At 32.9% G+C, this 23,166-nt stretch overlaps 2 protein-coding genes across 3 annotated transcripts in view; one reads left to right on the top strand and one right to left on the bottom strand.

Moving 5' to 3' along the window:
* Positions 1–23,166, top strand: part of LOC132947862 (lysine-specific histone demethylase 1A) — a 418,533-nt gene that overhangs the window by 79,770 nt on the left and 315,597 nt on the right. The window lies entirely within an intron of this gene.
* LOC132946067 (uncharacterized) lies at positions 19,290–20,004 on the bottom strand. The gene is made up of 3 exons (XM_061015890.1): positions 19,806–20,004; positions 19,550–19,738; positions 19,290–19,456 (listed from the first exon to the last, which is right to left on the bottom strand). The coding sequence occupies exons 1-3, from the start codon at positions 19,852–19,854 to the stop codon at positions 19,290–19,292; spliced, it is 405 nt and encodes a 134-aa protein (XP_060871873.1). The 5' UTR covers positions 19,855–20,004.

Raw genomic sequence — 23,166 nt, 5'->3', positions numbered from 1 at the left:
TTATTGTAATTATTATTTTTATATGTGCAGAAATATCCTATGCAATGCCAAAATGTTTAGGTACTTAAATCGCTCGTAATACATGTATGTTAATCTTTATTTTTAATTTCCAATAAATAAACTCATGAGGAATCTTGTGTTAAATTGTCAAGTCTATGCGGGGTATTAAAAAAATATATCATGCATTTTTATTCACAAAATAATTACTCACCATATTTTCGTGATTATTTTTGGAAAACACGATCTAATCACTGGCGCTACGGCCAAGGCATTTGGGTACCTATAGGTATATATTATAAACACGGTGTATATTTATATGTGCACGGTGTACACCGTAATGGCCAATGAGATTGGTCCGCTTTCTTTCTCAATCAAATCCAGCAAAATCGTGCAGTGCCGTCGCACACCATCCCGCGGGACTCGCGTCTCGCCTGCCGATTATACGTCCGTGCAGGCCTCCGATCGTATCCGAATTATCCGATTTTATGTGTGTCCCGTCTCGCCCCGGTCACAAACTTTCAACCCCCAGCCACCGCCTTGCCCCTTAATGTTTAATATATAGTGCGTGGCGGTGCTTCCGGTCGGAAAACAATTTATGCCCCCGTATCGCATTCCCCTGTCGTCCAGCCGGTTTCGCCTCTGGTGTCGTAATTGCAATCAGAAATCTAAATTGGCATACACGACTTATATTTCGTCGAATTTCAAATAATTATATTCAATAATAATACGGCAGTCTGAATTTGTATACCTACCTATGACATAATATTTATCCACATTAATTACTATAGGTACCGTTTATAGGTTATAAGTATAAGTAATTGGTTAGAGACCAGGCTTGGATCTAGGAATCTGAAATAGTGGTGGAGGGACTAAATAATTATAATTTTAGTACATAATAGATCATAGATAAGATTTTAACAATATTAACAATTGTATTTATATTTAAAATTTAAAATTTATGGATTTTAAGACGTATAAACTATTTATTACTTGTTTAAATAAATACACAATATACGACATTTTCAACAGGGGGTGGGCTGAAGCCCCTTAGCTTCTACCCTTGCCTGCTAGGGACTTAGTTTGCATGTTTTTTATAGTATTCATTCAAAACGTAGCTGTTGTTGATATGTTCATACGTTTAATAATACCAGGAGTCTATAGTAACAATTATGTTTTGCCTATTTTGCATATTTCTCATAATACAATTATATAGCTGTTTATGCATATTTTATTGTATTCGAATGCTAAGAGTATAGTTCACATATTATATTTTTGAATTAGTATTTAATTTGATTAAAATTATTACAACCATAAGCATACCACTCGCAGCATGTATTTAGTTGCGTACCTAATTATATGATGATGATTTTTATAATTGTATGTGACGTTTTGAGGTACACGTATCGTATTATACATATTGATTTACATGTTAAACAGCTTGTTTGAATATTTTAGGAGGGATTTCGGTGTTATTATAATAACGAGTACCTAACCGTCGTGTAAAATGGCCGGCGTGGTATAAAATAATCCTTCTCAAACAATTTATGTTCTCTAATTAATATATTCGGTGGGTTAGACAAATGGTGGAGAGCTGCCTTCATAATATCAAATCAACATGTCTAATGCCTATTAACATATGATATAGATATCCGGCTTTAAACTATAATGTATAATATTATGTTTGTTGTATTTTATTATTTTTTTCTAACTTATTATTTAGCCGCGGTGTTTGTGCTGTTGTATTGTTCCTCATCTTGAGAATCGAAATGCAACACCGCGAATACGATTCAATTTACTCCTGTGTTGTTTGTTTTATGACGTTTGCAACAATTAAAACTACATTTTACGTATTGCTACTTGCTATGAAGGAGAAAGTATGATTAAACAATTAAATGTATATTTTTCACGGAGTCTGTATGATATAACAATAACAAATAAATTATGAGATGAATCTCACGTTGATAACAATATAATATATTATATAGATTATAGAGTATGATTTGATGATGAAAACACACGATGAAAACGATTAGGTTAATGTAATATAATTGACCGTGAATATAAATAAATAAATACCGTGATGTATTTCACAACTCCGCCAAAACATATTATATTATAATAATATATATAGGTACGATTTCCATATTTTTTTTATACACCTTAATTAATGAAACTATATAATATTATGTATATTATGTGTAACTATACAGCGATTAACGGATCGACATTAAAAAATTTGATTAAATTGACGAGGGTCAGAAAGTACACAACATTATATAATAATACAATTATTACGAGATATTCCATGTCGGTTATTATATTACGGTTTGTTTAATCAACCGCGTCGTTCGAGTATGTACCCGATGAGATACGTTTTCTGGTCGCATTATTTATACGCACCATAAACCAATAAAATAATAATAATATATATTATTGTGTCCGTCGTCTGGAATAATAGTAAAATGTTTTTGGGTCACGAACTCTTCGTACTCGTAACAAGTAGGTATAATATGGAAGGACTATATAGGGTGATTCACCAAGTATGCTCGCCCCTTTTTTCTTTCACGCAGTTATTCAAAATCTAGTTTTTGGACATTTGAAATATTCTTGGACTATTTTTCAAATTTTTGATTCCAGGACTCTAGAAATTCCCCTTGGAGATACAATTCTGTTTTTCAATAGAGAACCCCCCACTTTACTACTGCAAATTATTAAGTGGATAAAATGTCTGATCGTTCTGACGTAAAAAAAATCAAAATTAGAAGGACTGTAGCATTTGAGTTATTTAAATTGTGTAATAAAGGTAATATACCTTGGTACATGATGGTAATGGGTTTGAAAGATATAAGGGCTAAGATGATTTTACAATGTTAGTGATTTTTATTTTTTAACAATTGTCCAAACATAGAAAAATATAACTGATCCAATATTACATCTATTTTATATTTTTGTACAACCAATTTTACCTATTGAAAATCTACTCCTTCGAATTTTGAAATAGGCACATTGATATTTTCAAAAAGCATCCACTTAACGACTTACCATTAAAAGAGGAGGGTGGTTTAATTTGAAAAACAAAAGTTTGATGCCATACGACACGCTTCTTCTAAGTAATCCAAAAAAATCTCAAGAATATTTGAAAATACGGTCTATTGGTGATGGGAATTTTCGTTCCTTTTGAAGAGTCGTTACATTTGGTACAGTTACTATAATGTAACGGTTTCAAAAACTCGTTATTTTCGTAATTTTTTTTTTTGTAAAATTGAAACATACATATTGCTTATTCGATTTTGAATGTCTCCGATATTATAAAGCGATAGGAATTTCGGAGCGAAAAAATTGTGTGAGCGTGATTCACCCTGTATAATATTTATTAATATATTATATAATAAGAAGAGCAGATATATAATAATATGTCCGTTTGGCGGTACACGAAGCGGACCCACGCCGACTGGCGGACGATCATAAATATTTTATTGGGGTGATTCAAATTAGGGACAATATGTGTGTATACGAGGTATTTTTTTTTAGCACAATAACGCACATAATGCTCATTTGGGAGGTCTTTGATCGTCGTACCTAACCGCGTTTCCACCGCCTTTTCATGTCATTCCGCCGCCGATTTTATAGTACTTTGTGTGTGTGTGCTCACGTAACCGAACGCATTCATGTATATTACCTATACATGTACCTATATAATAATATAATAGGTCAGCGGTTTTCCCCTCTCGTTTAGGGACGCGCCGATGACACTACATAATGCTTGTTCTACAATATAATACACATATATATATATAATGACAATGTCACTGAAATTTATATTCATTTTTTGTTTGTTTGTTTTGTTTTGCAGGTATGTACGATTATCATTCAAAAGAACTTTCAGAATCGTAAAAACGTGCGTGACATCCTTTTTATATTTTGTCTGTATATATAAAAAAACGTTGTGCAATAATATATTGTTTTAATCACTCATCGTGGAGGCCGAGGATGCCACCCTATTTATATATGCAGAATAACTGTACTGTATATACAAAGGTAAAAAATGACTACGAGTATATTATATTCGTAATATTATTACGTATGTTTAAGGAAATTAAGTTTCACAACAGCGAACATATTATACCATAGTGAAATATTCGAAATAAACAAGTGCTTTGAATGTATATTTATATATATATATATATAATATAATAAGTACATTAGGTTTACTTTGTAAAACAAAAAAAAAATGGTCACAACACACAGCGGGAGCAGATTACAAAATATGTATGGTTTTAAACTCGTTCAAAGCGTATAATATAATACGCACTGTTTGTAAAATATTAACCGTCAATTTGAAAAATTTACTTATTTCTTTTTATGTAATTGACCCACATAATTTTTTTTACAAACAATTATGTTTTCCGGATAAACGTTTTGATACACATATACTTGGCTTTTATCTATATCTATGTGCACGTATGTGTAAAAGTCTGGAGCTATTTTATCAAGCTCATCAAATCTAATAAATTTAAGTATACTAATACATCTATGTTAAACTAAGCCGTACAGCTAAACTTTTTCATTCATTAGTCTTATTATCTATTAGGTCAGCTATTAATTTGGTTTTAGTTGAGGAGAAACGTAGTTTCCGTCCTGGCCAGTTCAACTACCACTACCAATTTAGTTTTTACCAATTACGTATTTGATGCTCTTACTAAACGTACACAAAATTACGTAATATACACTGATTTCACCAAGGAATTTTATCGTGTAGATCATCATTTATTGATGAGAATACTATTAGACTCAGGCTTTGGTAAACAACTGTTGTCATGGTTTAGCTCTTATCTTCGTGGACGTAAGCAACTTGTCAATGTGCTTGGTGTTAAATCTGATATTATTGATGTGCCAACCGGTGTCCCACAAGGTGGGCATATCCTTGTTATTTGGATTATTTATAAATGCTATTAAAAGATCTATTGTTAGCTGTCAATTCCTACTTTTTGCAGATGACTTAAAATTATTTTTAAACATTAATTCAGTTAGTGATTGCTTGCTTTTACAAGACGATCTGAATTCATTAGTGAGATAGACTGATGGCCGTGGGTCGGAACTTAACATTTCAAAATGTCTTTCTATAGAACTCATGAACGTATTGATTAGTCGGATGCGATTAATGATAATGTATTGTTATTCGCGGGTAATGAGATTACTGATTTGGGTATTGTATTTGATCGTGAGTCCATGCTCATTTAGATAACATGTTTTGTACAACATTAAAAACTTTGGATTTTATAAAAAGTATTTATAATGCATTTAAGCAAACGACTCCTATTGTGCCTGTGTGAGGACAATTTTGGAATATGGAGCTGTTGTGTGGGATCCTGTAACTCTTGTAGGATGAATCAAATTGAACGTGTTCAATGAAAATTTCTTAACTTTGTTGCGTATTAATTAAAAATCCATCACCCACCCCATGACTATTAGTTATGTACCGTCTTGGCCTTAATACGTTAGCTCTTAGCTGACAGAAGGCTTGAAACTAATTTAATTTTTCTGAGACGTCTTATTGATAGTATTATTGATTACCCTGAACTAATGACACAAATTAACTTTAAAGTTCCAACTTTTAATGCGCGCCACATGTACTTGTTTTCTTTACCTAAATGCAACATCAGTTATTTAAAAAATAAACCATTACATAGAATGATGAGTATGGAAAATAAGGATCCATCAACTCTATTACTTTAATTATTTTGTACGTGTTATGTATTATATTGTTTATGTATTTAGTATTTACTATCTTGTGCTGATTTGGGTATATCCCCCATGTTGTAATTAAAATAAAAATAATTTAAGTAATAAATTTAGGAATCATTCTGATATGAACATCAGAACATGTCTATATTATATTTGTACGTATAACCAAAGGTGGGCAAGTTAATGAAAATAATTAACTCAAGAGTTAAATTAGGGTAAGAGAGCGGAAGATCGTTTAGTTATAAGTTAATAGTTGACAAATAATAAATTTTACTCAGCAGGTTTAAATTTAATATGAAATATTTTATTAACTCAACTCAGTTTAAAAAAAAATCAATCTACTTTTTTAATTAATACGTGGATCACATAATGTGTTATGACCTTCTATATTATAGAATTATATATGTATCAAGAAACAAAACAGAAATTATATTATTAGATTTTTTTAATTTAAACCGTATAAGTTCAGTCATAATATTAATGCATAAAATCATTAAAACCAAAAACTTCCAAAACATTTTTAATTTCGACTCGATGGATTATTTTTATATTATTCGTACTGTAAAAAAACTAAGTTATTTCAACAGTCAATTAAACTGGTCAAGTTTCTAGGTTAATTAGAAAATTAATATTTAAGTTAAAAAGTTAAAACAATTAATACACTTTTTAGCTTACATAACTTAAACTTTTCAATTAGTTTATGCCCATCTTTGTCTATCATACATGTTATTGTCACTATGAATACTTTAAGAGTCCGTGTCATCGGTTAACCGTTGAGGATCGCGTCCTCCGCATACAAGTTAACCATCACCACGGTACCAAGCATTAAGTCACGCTTGTCGTTCGATCTCTTCTGATGTTTAAGTTAACCGTTTTACGATACACATCATTATCACCAGCTGATCACCGCGGCCTGCAGTGTATACGCCGGTGACGGTGTAGCGCTTCAATGTAGGTGCTTTATTATTATACATGGCCTACTTTAACTTTATATATTATTATATGATGTTGTAATATTATATACCTATAATCGCGTATCGATAAAAATATATATAGACACCACGGTTACCGGGTATGTGGTGGAGTGCGGTCTTATATATACTGCAGCCTATATATAATATATTTTATATAAATATTGCGGCAGGATATATTATTACTATTATTATAATATTCGTCGTATGTAAATAAGGACGAATTACCATAAGTTATTACGGACATATCATTATCGTGTCCCGTCCCGCACTTCCTAAATATTCCGTTCGTGTGCATAACGCGTCACACGTATCCGAGTCTGACATTAATTGTATTTTATTGGATTAAATTATCCGGGGTAATCGAATTTCAAACGATGGTGTATACCAGTCGGACTAGTCGCTGTCCGTCGTGGCGCAATCGCGAGGTGTAATCCATGTAGGACGACAGTTGTTGTTGTTGGTTGTATAAATACTTGTATAATGGGCCACATCGCGGGCCCCCCAACTGACGACGACCTATGGGCTCCGAATTTAAATTATAATATATTGTAACGCGTTACACACGCGTCTCGGTATATATTTATATAATATTATAATATTATATGAAACACAAATATTTGTTTTCGGTATTTCTCCCAATATTATAATTTTCTATTCGTCGAACGTGCATAATATCGTTTATTATAACGCCTCGTCGTGATCGTAGGCGTGCACCGTGTGTTTGACACTGGCGGGATGGGTAATAACTTTGTGTTAGAATAGGTATTTAAAAACTTATAAACAACACTACCGTTTTTATATATATGTAGGTATCTATCTATATTGTTGGAGTAGAGTTAGTATTGATTTGAATATAAATATTATAATATATAATATAACGTCTTCGGCATGGGTTCAGTTTCGATATTATATATTCATCGTCATTTAATCATTTAACGTTGATATTATACGAAAAAATAAGGATATTATTATATATTTCTGTATATATTTATTTTCTATGCTTGTACAATTTGAATATTACATCATCATCATCATCATCATCATCATCATCATCATGACACAAATAATAATAATAGTAATATTATGATCTTAAAAATATGTAAACGTTTGTTTAGCCGAATGCCGTTCACGTTTTCGTTTTTATTTGTTTCTCACGCCTAAACGTGGAGACTTTCATATAATATAGGTACGTATAGTGCTTATGTAATATAACATAAAATATAAATTATATCTTGCACACACAAAGAATTTTGCATAAACACGTTTGTGTCGCGTAGGTCGAAAATTGGGTCGACTGCAAATGCATTATGTTAGAGAAAAAAAAAATGAGAAAAGAAAAAAAGAAAAAATAGAATCCTCTCCTAACCATTAGTGTGACCCAAGTTCACTAGCCGATGCGATCCTATTGTGTATCGGTTGATAATCACCACCGCGGGTTACTTTATTGTCACCGTCGTTGTTGTACTTGCGCTGTAAAATAATATATTGTTTTAACGTTCGTATATAATGAAACGCACTTTTAATTGGCTTCGGCGTCCTATGTTCTCAGCGCACGTCTATTATTATTACAACATATTATTAAACTATTATCATGGCGGGTGGGCGGGGGGGATGTAGATAATATGTAGGTATAATATTATAGTGTCTTTTGTAAATTTTGTTTACGATTATCGATCTAAATTTTACAAATTAAAATTCTTATCATTATTAATACCTAGTACTTATACATACTAACGTACCTTAGGTACATGCCTGGCACATAGCTGCGTTGAATTGTTCTCAGACTACAGAGTATACGATTTCTTTTAAAATTCAACACACGAGTGACTGCATTTTTTTTTTGTTCGTCCGTTATGCAGTTTTATTTTAAAATATAATATTATCATAATTCAGTGCTAACTCGTTCATAATCTCTGCTGGGTCTCGAAATCACGAACTGCGGTCGTTTCCAGCTATAGGTACCAGCTTGCTATTTAAAACGCATTTATTCGCCACCGCAGTACAGCGGTATTATTATAGCCGTCTATATTATATTGCTTTAATCGTAATTCATAATAATATAAACATGAATAGAATGGTATATATTATATATATATAGGTAGGTACTTCAGTACTTGGTAAAGTCGGTTTGTTTTACGCAAGGATTTCTCCCGGTTTTACAGAGTTCTGAAATTAATTCTGGACCACGGTCCTGCTGCATTAGAGTGCGGTGCCTACATACGCTGACCCAGCAAAGATTGCGGTTTCTTGTCAAACTGTTATAATTTAGGTAGATGATTTGTTGTGACTCGGCGATAGTGGTATATTCTACCAATACACTATAATAGCAGGTATATAAATAAAAATATACGTTTACACGTATATACACCTGCAGTGTTGAGCCCACTGCACCGCCACCTCCACCACTACTATACCACCGACCACTACTGGGTTACGTTCCACAAATGTCACTTGCGAGGAACTATACGTACACATAAATATTATAATAAGAGTAAAATAATAACATAGGTTCCTATATATATATGTATATGTATATAGAAGTAAAGAAATAAACAACAACTTGTTGATTTATGCGCCCGACTTACGCAACCCGCGCGCGCGCGACCAACGGCGAAAGTGTCCCGGGTGTACAACGAGCTGCGAACAAATGAGAGTACTATTATATTATATTATACGCAGTGCAGTGTTATTATGTAGGTAGGTACTTATATGATATGAGAACCGATAACAATCAATTTGTCCGAGTGTGTGCCGTACGAGTGTATATATATATGTACAGTAAAAAATGATAATAATAATAATAATAACCGGCTCTCCTGTGTATATTTTATAATGGCCCATACGACTGCAGCGGTACCACCAGGACCAGTGGCTTCGGCGGCGACCGGTATTATACTCTATTATAATATAATATTATATTGTGGCCGCAGGGTCCTGTGTGCCGTGGCGGTGCAGCTCTGGACTGTTTGGCAATACGCGCGCTAAGAACTGGCAAAGAATCAATATCTGCTCTAGTTTCGCAATCGTACACGTACACACACACACACATTAGACGTCGTCGTCGTTATGCGTGCGTTCGAGTGTGGTTTTTACTTTTTATTTTATTGCTGTTACACTAATTTTCGCAGAGACTACATAACTCAAAACGTGTACACAATACCATAATAATATTATGTCTGCTGGGGGCGCCGCCGCAGTGACATTAAAATTATTATTGTGCGTGTATAATATAGGCGGTATACTCTCTTAAATAATATTGTTATTGACCGCGCGCACAATTATACAGTTACGAGACTACAATCAATATGGGTAGGTTCTAATATTATGTCTTCGAAGCTGATTATTATTATACGTAGGTTAGGTTAGGTACTATGCTGCTGCGGCTGCGGCGCGATAGGTCTCCAGGTCGTAGAGTTGGGTATATTATGCGTTGTGCGAAGTCTCATCGCGCTCGTTCAAGACTGAAAGACGTATGTATATTATTATTACAGTCAACTGACCGCATAAGTGATACAACGGATTTCAAGAGACAGAGAAAAAAGTTGGTTACTACAAACCTATAAAATTCGTTACCTACATCAGACTTATCAATATTTAAATCAACCCGTTACAAATATATGTATCATATTAATTTTTATTTAATAATATTTACATACATATAAATATTATAAACATAGGAAGATCATATTACATAATATGTATATAAAACACATGAGTCATGCACGAGAATACATGAGTTTATTAACTATGTTATACATTTATTACATATGTCTATTAACGTTTTTTTTAAAAATCGGTTGGTTTTTTTGTGTTTGGTCGCTTGCCGGTCAGTATAGCGTTGTCCACATTAAAAACGCTAGAAAACACACTGTCATCGATGGCATGTCTCTGTAAATAACTTAAGACGTGGCGGAGACATGATTTTGACGTTTATTATATTATTGTTTGAGCCCTCTTAACACCAATCGACATGAATATTAATTGCGATAATCTACCTTCAGATTATATAGCGGATACTATTCTCCCAAGGTATATCTGAAAATGAAAAATAATTAATCGCGCGACGAGTGTCCGGTGGTCTGCAGTATCCGTAATGATTTCCGTAGGTACTCACTGGCGACCTGCTGCAGACCCGGGAGAAACTCGGACAACGTCGTATTATACGTGTATACCCCTAATTACAGTTAGACCTAATTGTTTAATTATTATCTTTAATGATCGCTACACAGTAGGCGCAGCGTAATATATACTCAATTTCGCGTGATAACATTTTCGATGCCTAACCTTTATCGTTTGTCATATAAAACTACATACACCGAGAAAACTAGAACTTGCAATCATAATATCAGAGAGAGCATATTATTATATTGTATTATATTATATAGTAGGTCAACGGTGTTACCGCGTGTTATGAAGTGTGGTCTGATAAAAAGTAATTTATATAACTGCAGTATACCACCTACCTATACCGATTTGTACAGTTTTCAAACCAACATTTTTCGATGTGATACACACACTTAGAATGTGATAGATACAGGTACTGTCCGTACTGGTGCAGTGTACAACAGGTGTCGGCAATAATCAGTGATCATTTGATTAATTCAAATTTGGTACTCACCTGTGTATTTTACTTAGAATATCCCTTAAATGGTTGTATACTTATCTATTTTATATTTGAATTTACTTGTGTTAAATATTACGCCGAGTCATACTCATACTGATGTTGGTATTTATTTTAATCTATCGTTAAATCGTTTATGAAATAATAATACTTTAGAAAAATAATTAATAATTATTATTGTATTACTATGACATTACGAGGTACCTTGTACTTACTATAATGATATAGGTGCGAGTTGTTTTATGCATAATGTATACATTTATTCATATTTTAAATTATTTTAACCGTGAATGTTACTGAAATGATTGATAAATATAATGATATAATGCCATCGGATTTTCGATAATTTATAATTTATTTTGTGTGTCAATCTTATAATTTCACATAATATATAAAGAAATTATTCTTAAAATTCGTTGTATGGCATTTTTTTATGGCATATAAAATGATATACATTATATTTAAAAATATAGTTGAACTTAGTATTTATTAATGTTAAAATAATTGTTATCTTTATGTACTCTTGCAGGGATATATTAAGTTTTTCAACTGTTTTTTTTTTATAACTTTTTAAAATAAGTTATGATTGTGCGATTCAGTGGCGTAGACATGATTTCTAAAAGGGGGAGGGGATCAAAAAAAAAAGAAAACGACATAGATAAATGGGAGGGGAAAATTGGAAAATTGCAAAACAATGAATATAATTTGAAATGATTCAAATTTCATATCAAACACAATATGGAAGATTATTCACACCGAAGCTAATGGGGGGGGGGGGATCTGATCCCCTGTCACTCATTTTATATCCCACTGGTTAGTGGGTCACTGATTTGTTGTGAATATTATGTTACTATCATATAAAATAACCAAATTGTATGACGTATTGAATGTAATATTGGTGATTTTTGAAAATGTTATAATTCTTAGCCTTTTCTTAATTTGATAGATTTTGTTCAGTTTATTTTAGCATATTTGTATTAGACATTTAAAATCATAGTTGGTTAATAATATTTATGGTTTTAAATAAATTATAGGTAAATATTTAAATGTAATTCATTTTGCTTAAACAGTTAGTAGATTTATTTATATAATACTCGTATGATTTAAATTATGCTTCTCATCGTATAATATTGTATATTCCCTTTAAGGAATATTTAATTTGTTAATTAGATTATAACACTTTATCGGTTGGTTATATAGCTTATAAAATATATTTGTATCAGTAGCATAATTTCTGAATTTGACGTACCAAAACCAGTAACGTATTATCTGATAAATATTAATTCTCTCCACCTTTCAGTAGTAGTTTGTCTATCGTATTTTATTTTGCCTCGCGCAATAATTATCTACCTACAACTGTTTTTTTTTTAAATCTGTATAATATTTAAATTAATATGTTAAGCAAAATATAAAATACCTCTGCAACGTTTGAAAGTAGCTTAATTTGTATCGAGGAAATCGTTTACTGCACCACCTGGATTTTTTATTGATTAAAGATTTTAATTAAATTGTTTTTAAACCTATATAGGTTTTTAAATGTTAGATAAAGAGGTAGTCTTGAACTAGAGGGAAGATGTTTCGGAAACCAGTGGGCTTATATTATAATATTTAAGTTATTATTAGTGAGAATGTTTTCGTTAGAAGGTTTGTACCTATTTCAATAGTATTACGCGATTTGTTGTCGAGTTATATTATAAAGTCGCAAGTTTAGAATAGATGAATAAAAGAAAATGTCGAAAAGTATCGATTTATTCAAAAAAATATTCCATTACGTTTTCTTCTCTAAACTCGTTATGTTGTTCAACAAAATGTAATTAGAAACATTATATTATACATTATGCACAGGTATCACCGAAACATTATTATTGCGCTGTTTTATTATTGTTAAACATCACTACTGCAGCGGATGCTTCAAGTCGAGTATTCTGTATCAATAATCCGACTACAATTGATGTGGTATAGTTTTAAAATATACATCTCACGTATATAATATGTTGCGAAAGTACCTATACCTATGTTCATTTATAATACCTACACATATATTTTTCGAAAAACGCGCGTACAACTGTTGCGGGCCTCGCCCTATAGTGGCTCGCGTTGTCCACGGCAAAGTCTTGAGAGAAATTCGAGACCGCGGTTGATATAATATTATATAGTAGTAGGATAGTCGACAAGTCAAGTGTGCGTACCTTAGCTATAAGGTATATCATACGAATATTATTAAAAAAAAAAAAAAAAAACTAAATACGAAATAAATCTCGAAGCCAATACAATATATTCTATATATTATGCGAGCCTGCCAGCGGGCACGTGTCCGATCAGATTAGCAGTGTTCTGCTGTTGCATAACCGCGCCGGAGGTGGACAATGTAAATACTGCACAGCTAACCGACTTCGGCGCTGGCTGCAACTGGATCAAGAACGCGTGTAATATGTTTTTGGATATTATTATATGTTTTGGGGGCTACCGCGTTTGTGCGCGGTCGTGTCGGTGCGCATTCTTGGACGTTTCGATACCGAATCCGTCGACCGCAATGGGAGCAAATCGGGTCCTCCGGTGGCGCGGTATATTACGCATAACCTAGGTATATGTATAGGTATACGACGCTGCTCGTAGACCACATAATCGCGCGGGTCGGCCCTCCGGGTTAAACCCGTTTTGGCGCGCACGAGAGAGACTTACGCGCGCATTACGATATATCGTTATAACGTGTGGGATATAGGTTTTTTTTATTTTTATTTTTAATATGCGTATATAATAATTGTTTTTTTTACTGCGTGTGAAAAAAAGGGGCAACTCTGGAGGGGGAAGTCGAATACTGTATACAGGGTGATCCATTTAACGCATAGACGCACTTATTATTATTATTGAAAAAGCTATATTTGCGTTTTTTAAAATACATTGCATGACTACAAGTCGTTAGTAAACCAACATTTTTCCTTCGAGTATTTAAAGTTTAGACGAGTGAAGTGGTGTGGTACAATGCAGGGGTACCTAGCTACTCCGCATAAAATATTGGTCCGCAGCTCCGCTTTTCAATACTTTAAATAGGTATGTAGGTATGCTTATAATACTTATAATACATTTCTTGTCCGAAATTATATATATATATATAGATACTTCGAATAATATGAGATAAAAAATGTGTGTTGTCATCGAAAAGAGTATAAAACTTAATAAAAATATAATTTTTTTTCTCCAAAAATCGAATTGTTTAGTAACGACTTTAAAATAAATATTTTATTGAAACGTCAACATGGATCACTCCGTATATAATAAGTACGCGTTGTTGATCATTACTCCACCGTATTGTTTATTGTGTGTGTGTGTGTGTGTGTGTAATTTGCTGGATATACATTTGAATATTACTGCAGCAGTGAGCATAATATAAGTATATCCATTACAGTTCGACTTGCGTTAGTAAAATATTCGTAACGATTTGACGTCGACGAATATAATTTTTCGTAAACGCGTATACAAAACGATATGCTGGTCTATTATAACACCTTATATTATACGAAACGGTTTTGGTCGGGAGAAAACAAACTATCTGTCCAGGGTGATGTAACTATAATACAACAGATCGATGCCCAGCGCCGCCGTTAAAAATATATTATTACAGCCGACCATCGCCGGTCGACTTAAACGCATACTCGCCACACTCCATCACACCCGAAAGCGTTTTGTCGGTTTGTGGTGCATTTTTCCGTGGCGTTATTTAATTCGATTCTTATTGGATAATTTAGTGTTATTAAGAATCGAGATGTATGCAGGTAGGTTTCGTTCAACTGCATGTGGGAAGAGCGCATAGATCTTTGAGTATCGTATTTCAACGGTTTTTTATTTCTACCGATTTGATTAAGAGGATTACAAGTGAACGATTGGTATACACGATGTTTGTTTTGAAACTTGATTTACATTTTTCTTCCATTAGGTACATTATATTAAAACATGCGCGTTATCACCGATCGCTGAGCCTAAATTGTCGAGCGTCGGGTATAACGAATTAAGTATAGAGAATTAGAGAATAACCAGCTATGAACGTGACCATCTGATATATTACTGTGTGGAATCATTAACCGTATTTATTTTCATAATAATATTCGAAGCAATGACAAAATATCATAATTCATAAGTCAGCAGTTATTTAAATTAATTAATACCTACAGCTAGTTATGTATACTACACACATTGTTTCCATACATATTTTACCTGTTTTTGAGTTTTGCGATGGAAGGATTTTCGATCAAACATCAAAACTAAGCTAGGTAGTTAACGAAATCGTTGAGCTACATTTTCGCAAAAAAAAAGTGTATTAAAGATTCACCATGTAAGCTCACCCCCATACTATTTCATGGGTTTCCAAACCCATTATCATGGACTCATAATTATCCTTAGTGCACAAAGTTAACTCGAAAAATACACATTCAAATTTTGACTTTGTTACACGTCAGAATGTTCAGGAATATTATATCTTGGGGGGGGGCTTGTTTGAAATACAAAAGTTTGTTTCTCCACAGGACACTCCTTATAATAAGTAGTATAAAAATATCAAGAATATGGAAATATATATTATGGTCTTTAAGTAAAATAATAGTTGAAAATTCCAAAAATCAGATTTTGAATGCGACTAATACAAAAACAACGCAAGAAAAAAAGGGGGCAGAGTGCTCGGTGAACCTCCCTGTACGCTGAATAGATTCGTAGTCGCAACTGCAGCTTCAGTCGAAAACGATTTATCTATAACGATAATTTTTTAATACAATTATTCCGAGACCTACGACTACGGCGTCGGCTGGAGAAGAACCGCGCAGTCGCCCGCGCCGGTATAACAATATAATAATATTGTATTTTAAATTATCATAACGGCGAAAAGTTTTTCACCTCCGTTGCACCGCCGTCTTCGATGCAATATTTTATCGCGTCCGGTCAATATTATCGCGGCGACCCGAGTCCGAAGTCGCCGCCGTCGTGCCGGTCTGAATAGGAAGACGTCGCATTACTATGCACCGCTCGTCTTTTGCAATGGTCACGGTCGGGCGGTCACCCGCGATCGCCGCTGAACATGATTTACAATGTTTGCCGCAAAATGCGGGCGAGATTCAATACATAAACCGTAATCGCAAACACTTTGTTTTCCATTAGCGGAGAATGTACACCGCGCGGATACAACATGGATAGGTATAAGTTACCCGTATATTGTTATTATAATATATTGTATATATTGTTATATTGGCACTGCGGCCATATAGATAGGCACGCACATTATTTTATGTATAGTACGGGGCGAATCACTGAACCGAGCATGCGCTCACTTTAGAGATTTTTACAATTCATTTGTACACGGAGGTATATAGGTATTTAAGACCGTGTTTGAAATTGCTTGGATTTTTTACTAGAGCGATGAAGGCCTGCAAATCATAGCGACCATGTATTATAATATAATACTAAAAATTAATAAGCAATATAATATTACGGTCACCATTGTCAGTATATAATATTATGTAGGTACTCTATAAATTATAATCAATAATGTTGATCTATTAGCATTTTTTAATTTGTAAAGAAAGAAAATGTTTTAATTTGTACAATCATTTCTTATAATATTCGGTATGTATTACAAATTGATTTTTTTCTTTTTGGGGTTGAGTAGACTTCGACCTATTATACCTATAGGCATATTATTTTTTATCATGTACTTGATTCAAAAAGTATTCAAACTTTTTCATTCCACGTCTCACTCGCTTTTCTTTGCAACATTTTTTAGGTGCGTTACCCTGGCACCCCAAGGTCAAATTTTCGACTTGAAAACTGTTGGGTATTATGTTATTTGTTATGTAACAATTTGTAACCACAAAAAAAAATTTTGTAATCACACCGGTACCCCCGAAAAACCACTTTACAAGTTCCGGGTGCCAGGGTAACGTTACCCCGGCACCCCGTACAACAAAAAATGAAAATGTCGACTTGAAAACTGTTGGGTATTATGTTATTTATTATGTAACAATTTGTAACCACAAAAAAAAATTTTGTAATCACACCGGTACCCCCGAAAAACCACTTTACAAGTTCCGGGTGCCAGGGTAACGTTACCCCGGCACCCCGTACAACAAAAAATGAAAATTTCGACTTGAAAACTGTTGGGTATTATGTTATTTGTTATGTAACAATTTGTAACCACAAAAAAAAATTTTGTAATCACACCGGTACCCCCGAAAAACCACTTTACAAGTTCCGGGTGCCAGGGTAACGTTACCCCGGCGCCCCGTGCAACAAAAAATAAAAATTTCGACTTGAAAACTGTTGGGTATTATGTTATTTATTATGTAACAATTTGTAACCACAAAAAAAAATTTTGTAATCACACCGGTACCCCCGAAAAACCACTTTACAAGTTCCGGGTGCCAGGGTAACGTTACCCCGGCGCCCCGTACAACAAAAAATGAAAATTTAGACTTGAAAACTGTTGGGTATTATGTTATTTATTATGTAACAATTTGTAACCACAAAAAAAAATTTTGTAATCACACCGGTACCCCCGAAAAAACCACTTTACAAGTTCCGGGTGCCAGGGTAACGTTACCCCGGCACCCCGTACAACAAAAAATGAAAATTTCGACTTGAAAACTGTTGGGTATTATGTTATTTGTTATGTAACAATTTGTAACCACAAAAAAAAAATTTTGTAATCACACCGGTACCCCCGAAAAACCACTTTACAAGTTCCGGGTGCCAGGGTAACGTTACCCCGGCACCCCGTACAACAAAAAATGAAAATTTCGACTTGAAAACTGTTGGGCATTATGTTATTTACTATGTAACAATTTGTAACCACATCGGTGCTTCGGAACTACTGTCTTTTTACATTCATTATTTAGTTCGTATTTAAATTAATTGAAAATTGTATGTTTGAATTATATGCTTACCTGAGTCTCAGAAGTTGAATAGGATTTTTTTTCTAAATTAAGATTTTAGAACCAAACTCAATATCTTATGTCCAGTTCAGTTGACAATTTGAACCATTCATTTTAAATTCAAAAAAAAAGTTTTCCATCTATGTTTGTGGTCCCTAAATATTGATTTCTTCCTTTTATATATATTATATGTATTTAGTGTTTTTCAATATTTTGGAAGACATTTATATAGATGTGTTTACATTTCAATTTTCAAGTATCTAGAGTTTAGACCATTGTTTTTGAAGTTATGAATGAATAATTAAAATAGTTTTCATGTTTGGACAAATTTTGAATACAATTTTACACTTAGGTTGTACAAAACTCTAAGTTAAAAAAAAATTGTATCCAATTTTCGATGGATTTCCCAAATTGTTGACAAACTATTGATTATTGCTGAAATAGCCTCATTTTACTACCAATTGAGAAATATGAGGTGATATATTTAGATCTAAAGAGAAGTTTCGATTAATACAATTAATTACAGCAATATAAATGTATACTAAAAATATATACTTAGTAGTATGAACTGACAGACTATCGTTTTAATTTATATTGATTTACCTGTAATTTTATTTATTTAATTTTAGTATACTTTTATATTATTTACATTGAATACAATTTTTATAGTTAAATAAGTTAAACTTATACTTTACTAATTCACTCTAATTTTCAGTAAAGTGTTCTTTAGCATTATTTTTAATTAATTGCTAATAATTGTAGTAAGATAACTATGTTTTTTTTTATTTTACATAAATGTCACATGCCTGTTGAGCACCTCACGTATTAATTGGAAACGGAATATATTTAAATAAAAATTAATTCGAAATGTTGACGTTTTATATTTACAATTTATTTTGAATACAATAGCATTTCAATATTTTCCTTCTTTTTTGTATTTAATGATATGCCATCTCTGAGATCATCATACACTTCCCATTGGTCATTTGATCTGTATGCAAACGCTTTATAGTGTCCTGTGGTCACTCTTAATCCTCACCGGTCTTGTCCACAAAACCCTATAGCTCCTCTCAAAAAATAAATATCATTAATTTTTATTGTTTTTGGAATATCATCTAAATACAAATGGACTTCTCCTGCATAATTGTTTTGGATTGCTCCTATATCACTCAGATTGGATATGCTTATTGATGCTTCTAGATCTGAGAATATAGAACAATGTATAAGAATTAAAATGATTAAAAAACATAAATTTATTGATTTTCTTTATCTTTATTTAAAAATGTATAAAGTACCTGTAGGTAATGATAGTAGTTCTATCAACAAATGGTTTTTTATGCTGGCAGTTATAACTCTCTCACTTTTGCAGCTTTTACACTCAATAAATTCCTTATCTAAGAAGTTGTTAATATTTTCTTGAATGTTTATTTTCCCCTCATAAGCAGTCAATGATATTACTTCATATCTATTGTCTAAAGAAAATTCTGGACAGAAAAGATCGGGTTAGGTTAGGTTCGGAACACCGGTTAACTTGTATGTATGATGGCATACCTTTTAACAGCTTATTGGCTGTTGATGAAATTGTATCCATTGCATCCATTAATTTAATATTGCCGAGGTAATCTTATATGAGTACCTCCTAATTAATTATGACCATTTTCATTTGACCATCAAATATAGCTTGCTCTCCAATTATGAAGCCATGTCCGATATCGTATAGTATATAAAATACTAATCATACATATTGTACATCGAGTTTTTCGGGGGGTACCGGTGTGATTACAAAATTTTTTTTTGTGGTTACAAATTGTTACATAACAAATAACATAATACCCAACAGTTTTCAAGTCGAAATTTTCATTTTTTGTTGTACGGGGTGCCGGGGTAACGTTACCCTGGCACCCGGAACTTGTAAAGTGGTTTTTTCGGGGGTACCGGTGTGATTACAAAATTTTTTTTTGTGGTTACAAATTGTTACATAATAAATAACATAATACCCAACAGTTTTCAAGTCGAAATTTTCATTTTTTGTTGTACGGGGCGCCGGGGTAACGTTACCCTGGCACCCGGAACTTGTAAAGTGGTTTTTCGGGGGTACCGGTGTGATTACAAAATTTTTTTTTGTGGTTACAAATTGTTACATAACAAATAACATAATACCCAACAGTTTTCAAGTCGAAATTTTCATTTTTTGTTGTACGGGGCGCCGGGGTAACGTTACCCTGGCACCCGGAACTTGTAAAGTGGTTTTTCGGGGGTACCGGTGTGATTACAAAATTTTTTTTTGTGGTTACAAATTGTTACATAACAAATAACATAATACCCAACAGTTTTCAAGTCGAAATTTTCATTTTTTGTTGTACGGGGTGCCGGGGTAACGTTACCCTGGCACCCGGAACTTGTAAAGTGGTTTTTCGGGGGGTACCGGTGTGATTACAAAATTTTTTTTTGTGGTTACAAATTGTTACATAATAAATAACATAATACCCAACAGTTTTCAAGTCGACATTTTCATTTTTTGTTGTACGGGGTGCCGGGGTAACGTTACCCTGGCACCCGGAACTTGTAAAGTGGTTTTTCGGGGGGTACCGGTGTGATTACAAAATTTTTTTTTGTGGTTACAAATTGTTACATAACAAATAACATAATACCCAACAGTTTTCAAGTCGACATTTTCATTTTTTGTTGTACGGGGTGCCGGGGTAACGTTACCCTGGCACCCGGAACTTGTAAAGTGGTTTTTCGGGGGTACCGGTGTGATTACAAAATTTTTTTTTGTGGTTACAAATTGTTACATAACAAATAACATAATACCCAACAGTTTTCAAGTCGAAAATTTTACCTTGGGGTGCCAGGGTAACGCACCTACATTTTTTATGTCTCTCAAATCATTAAGAGCACAGAATGAAATTGATGCGTCAACGTTTAATTTTTATAATCATATTATGCATTATAATATCAAGGTAAAAAATATAATAATAATTATGTAATATACATAAAAAACTGAAATAAAATATTTTACGTTGAGAACAAAAGTGAAATATATAATATATATTATATTAATCGTCATCGTCATTTTTTTCCCTCTTCTGTGCAACGGCTCCCTGCTCCCTTGAAAAATACTCGCAATGCCCTTTGGAGCTGGTACTCACGGTTTGAATACCTCTGCCTTAGTTGATATAATTTAATAACTCGGAAACTTTGCTGGTTCAAATTTTGATTAGGTAGACATACCCAATCATATATTACCTATGTAGATAAATCATTATCTAAAAAAATAAATGTAAAAAAATGGTGGTTTTAATTTTTAAAAGAAGTTTGAATCTCGCAGGGCACCCTACAACAAATTTAAGTACCCGTTCAAAAATGTATGGGCTTTAAGTATCTATATGCTTAAAAATTCAAGAATCACAATTTAAATAAATGCACGGCTGAAGGATAAAATGAGGGTGAGCAAGTTTGAAGCAATTAAATAATATAATATACATATTATTATTATTATTATTATTAATGTACCGACGCGGAGTTACCGTTTGGAATGAATATTATTCACCTGCTCGTACTTAAGTTTATACACATTGTACTTAGGTACATATAAGACTGCTATCGTTTAATATTGTAGTGACGAATCATGTATATTATATATAGGAATTACGAGGCGCGTGTGTCAGTGTGTGTACATAAGTAATAAGTATTTAATATGTAGGCATGTGGAGTATAAATTTGGTATGGTAAAAACATATAATAATAGAATAGTAAAATTAATTGCGTTATTCGATTTATTCACCTAGTCACGGGAATAGCGAGTAAGTGCAGTAATAAGATGACGCACAACAGGTGAGAATCTAATGGAGGGGCTTTAGCACCTTCTCGGTTGGAAATGTCATGTATTTATTTAGATATATAAAATATAGATTGTCGTCTTAAAATCCATAAATTTAAATACAAATTGTATTTAGGTACGTCGTATTACCTATGTACTAAAATTATAATTCGATTTTTTTCTGATCAAAATTTACAGGGACTTCAAATTTTATATATGTAAGTTGATGATAGATTATGTAAGTTCATTAGACAGAAAAAACAAGTGCGGGTCCTCTTAATATTTGTGTGAATCGACGACCTATATTAATATCAATTTTAAGCCTATGATAAATAGTAATAAAACCATCAAGATTTATATTATATTTTTATATGAGTTTAAAGCGGTGTACCAAGCTAAAATGATTATTGCACATTTTATAATAATAATTTTCTCTTTAAAATTGCTTAAACTGTATATAAACTTACTACAACACAAATAATCATTACTCATTAATGTGTGTTGTCGTAATTTCGTTTAATATTATAAAAGACTTCAACGGGGTATGTGAAGTTCGTTTGCCTATAGGTGTATTACAGATGTTTTTAAAATGTGCGTACCTATTTATAACGAATTTATGAATAATATATGCTGTGTACTGCGCGCGTTTTCATTTCAAGATGGTAATTTTTTTTTGATAACCAGGCACATATAGCTAAAACGCGAAATCGAACGATCTATGAATCATATTATGTAATATATGCGACTCGTCGTCTTTATATTATAATGTAATTTAACGCATATAAATCGTTCGATTTAAAATGTGCTCACTGCTGCATCAGGACCACCGTGATGGAGTTCGGCGCAGATGTCATTGAATCGTCATTCACATCACAATACCACATATAGGTCGAGTAAATATTGTTAACGTTTTCTAATTTTTCTTTGATAAATATTATATATAGGTACGCGAAGATCTATAGTGGAATCCGTGGTGTCGATTTAACTCTGCCGCGGGGTCGAACAATTCACCACGATTCCTCAAAAAATCATTCTCAAAGTGTACGTTGTATAAAAACGCCTGTCCACGCGATTAAATCATATTATGTC

This window comes from Metopolophium dirhodum, chromosome 6 (genome assembly GCF_019925205.1).
Source record: "Metopolophium dirhodum isolate CAU chromosome 6, ASM1992520v1, whole genome shotgun sequence".
NCBI lineage: Eukaryota > Metazoa > Arthropoda > Insecta > Hemiptera > Aphididae > Metopolophium > Metopolophium dirhodum.
The sequence above is the reverse complement of the archived record's forward strand: the minus strand, read 5'-3'. Positions and strand labels throughout refer to the sequence as shown.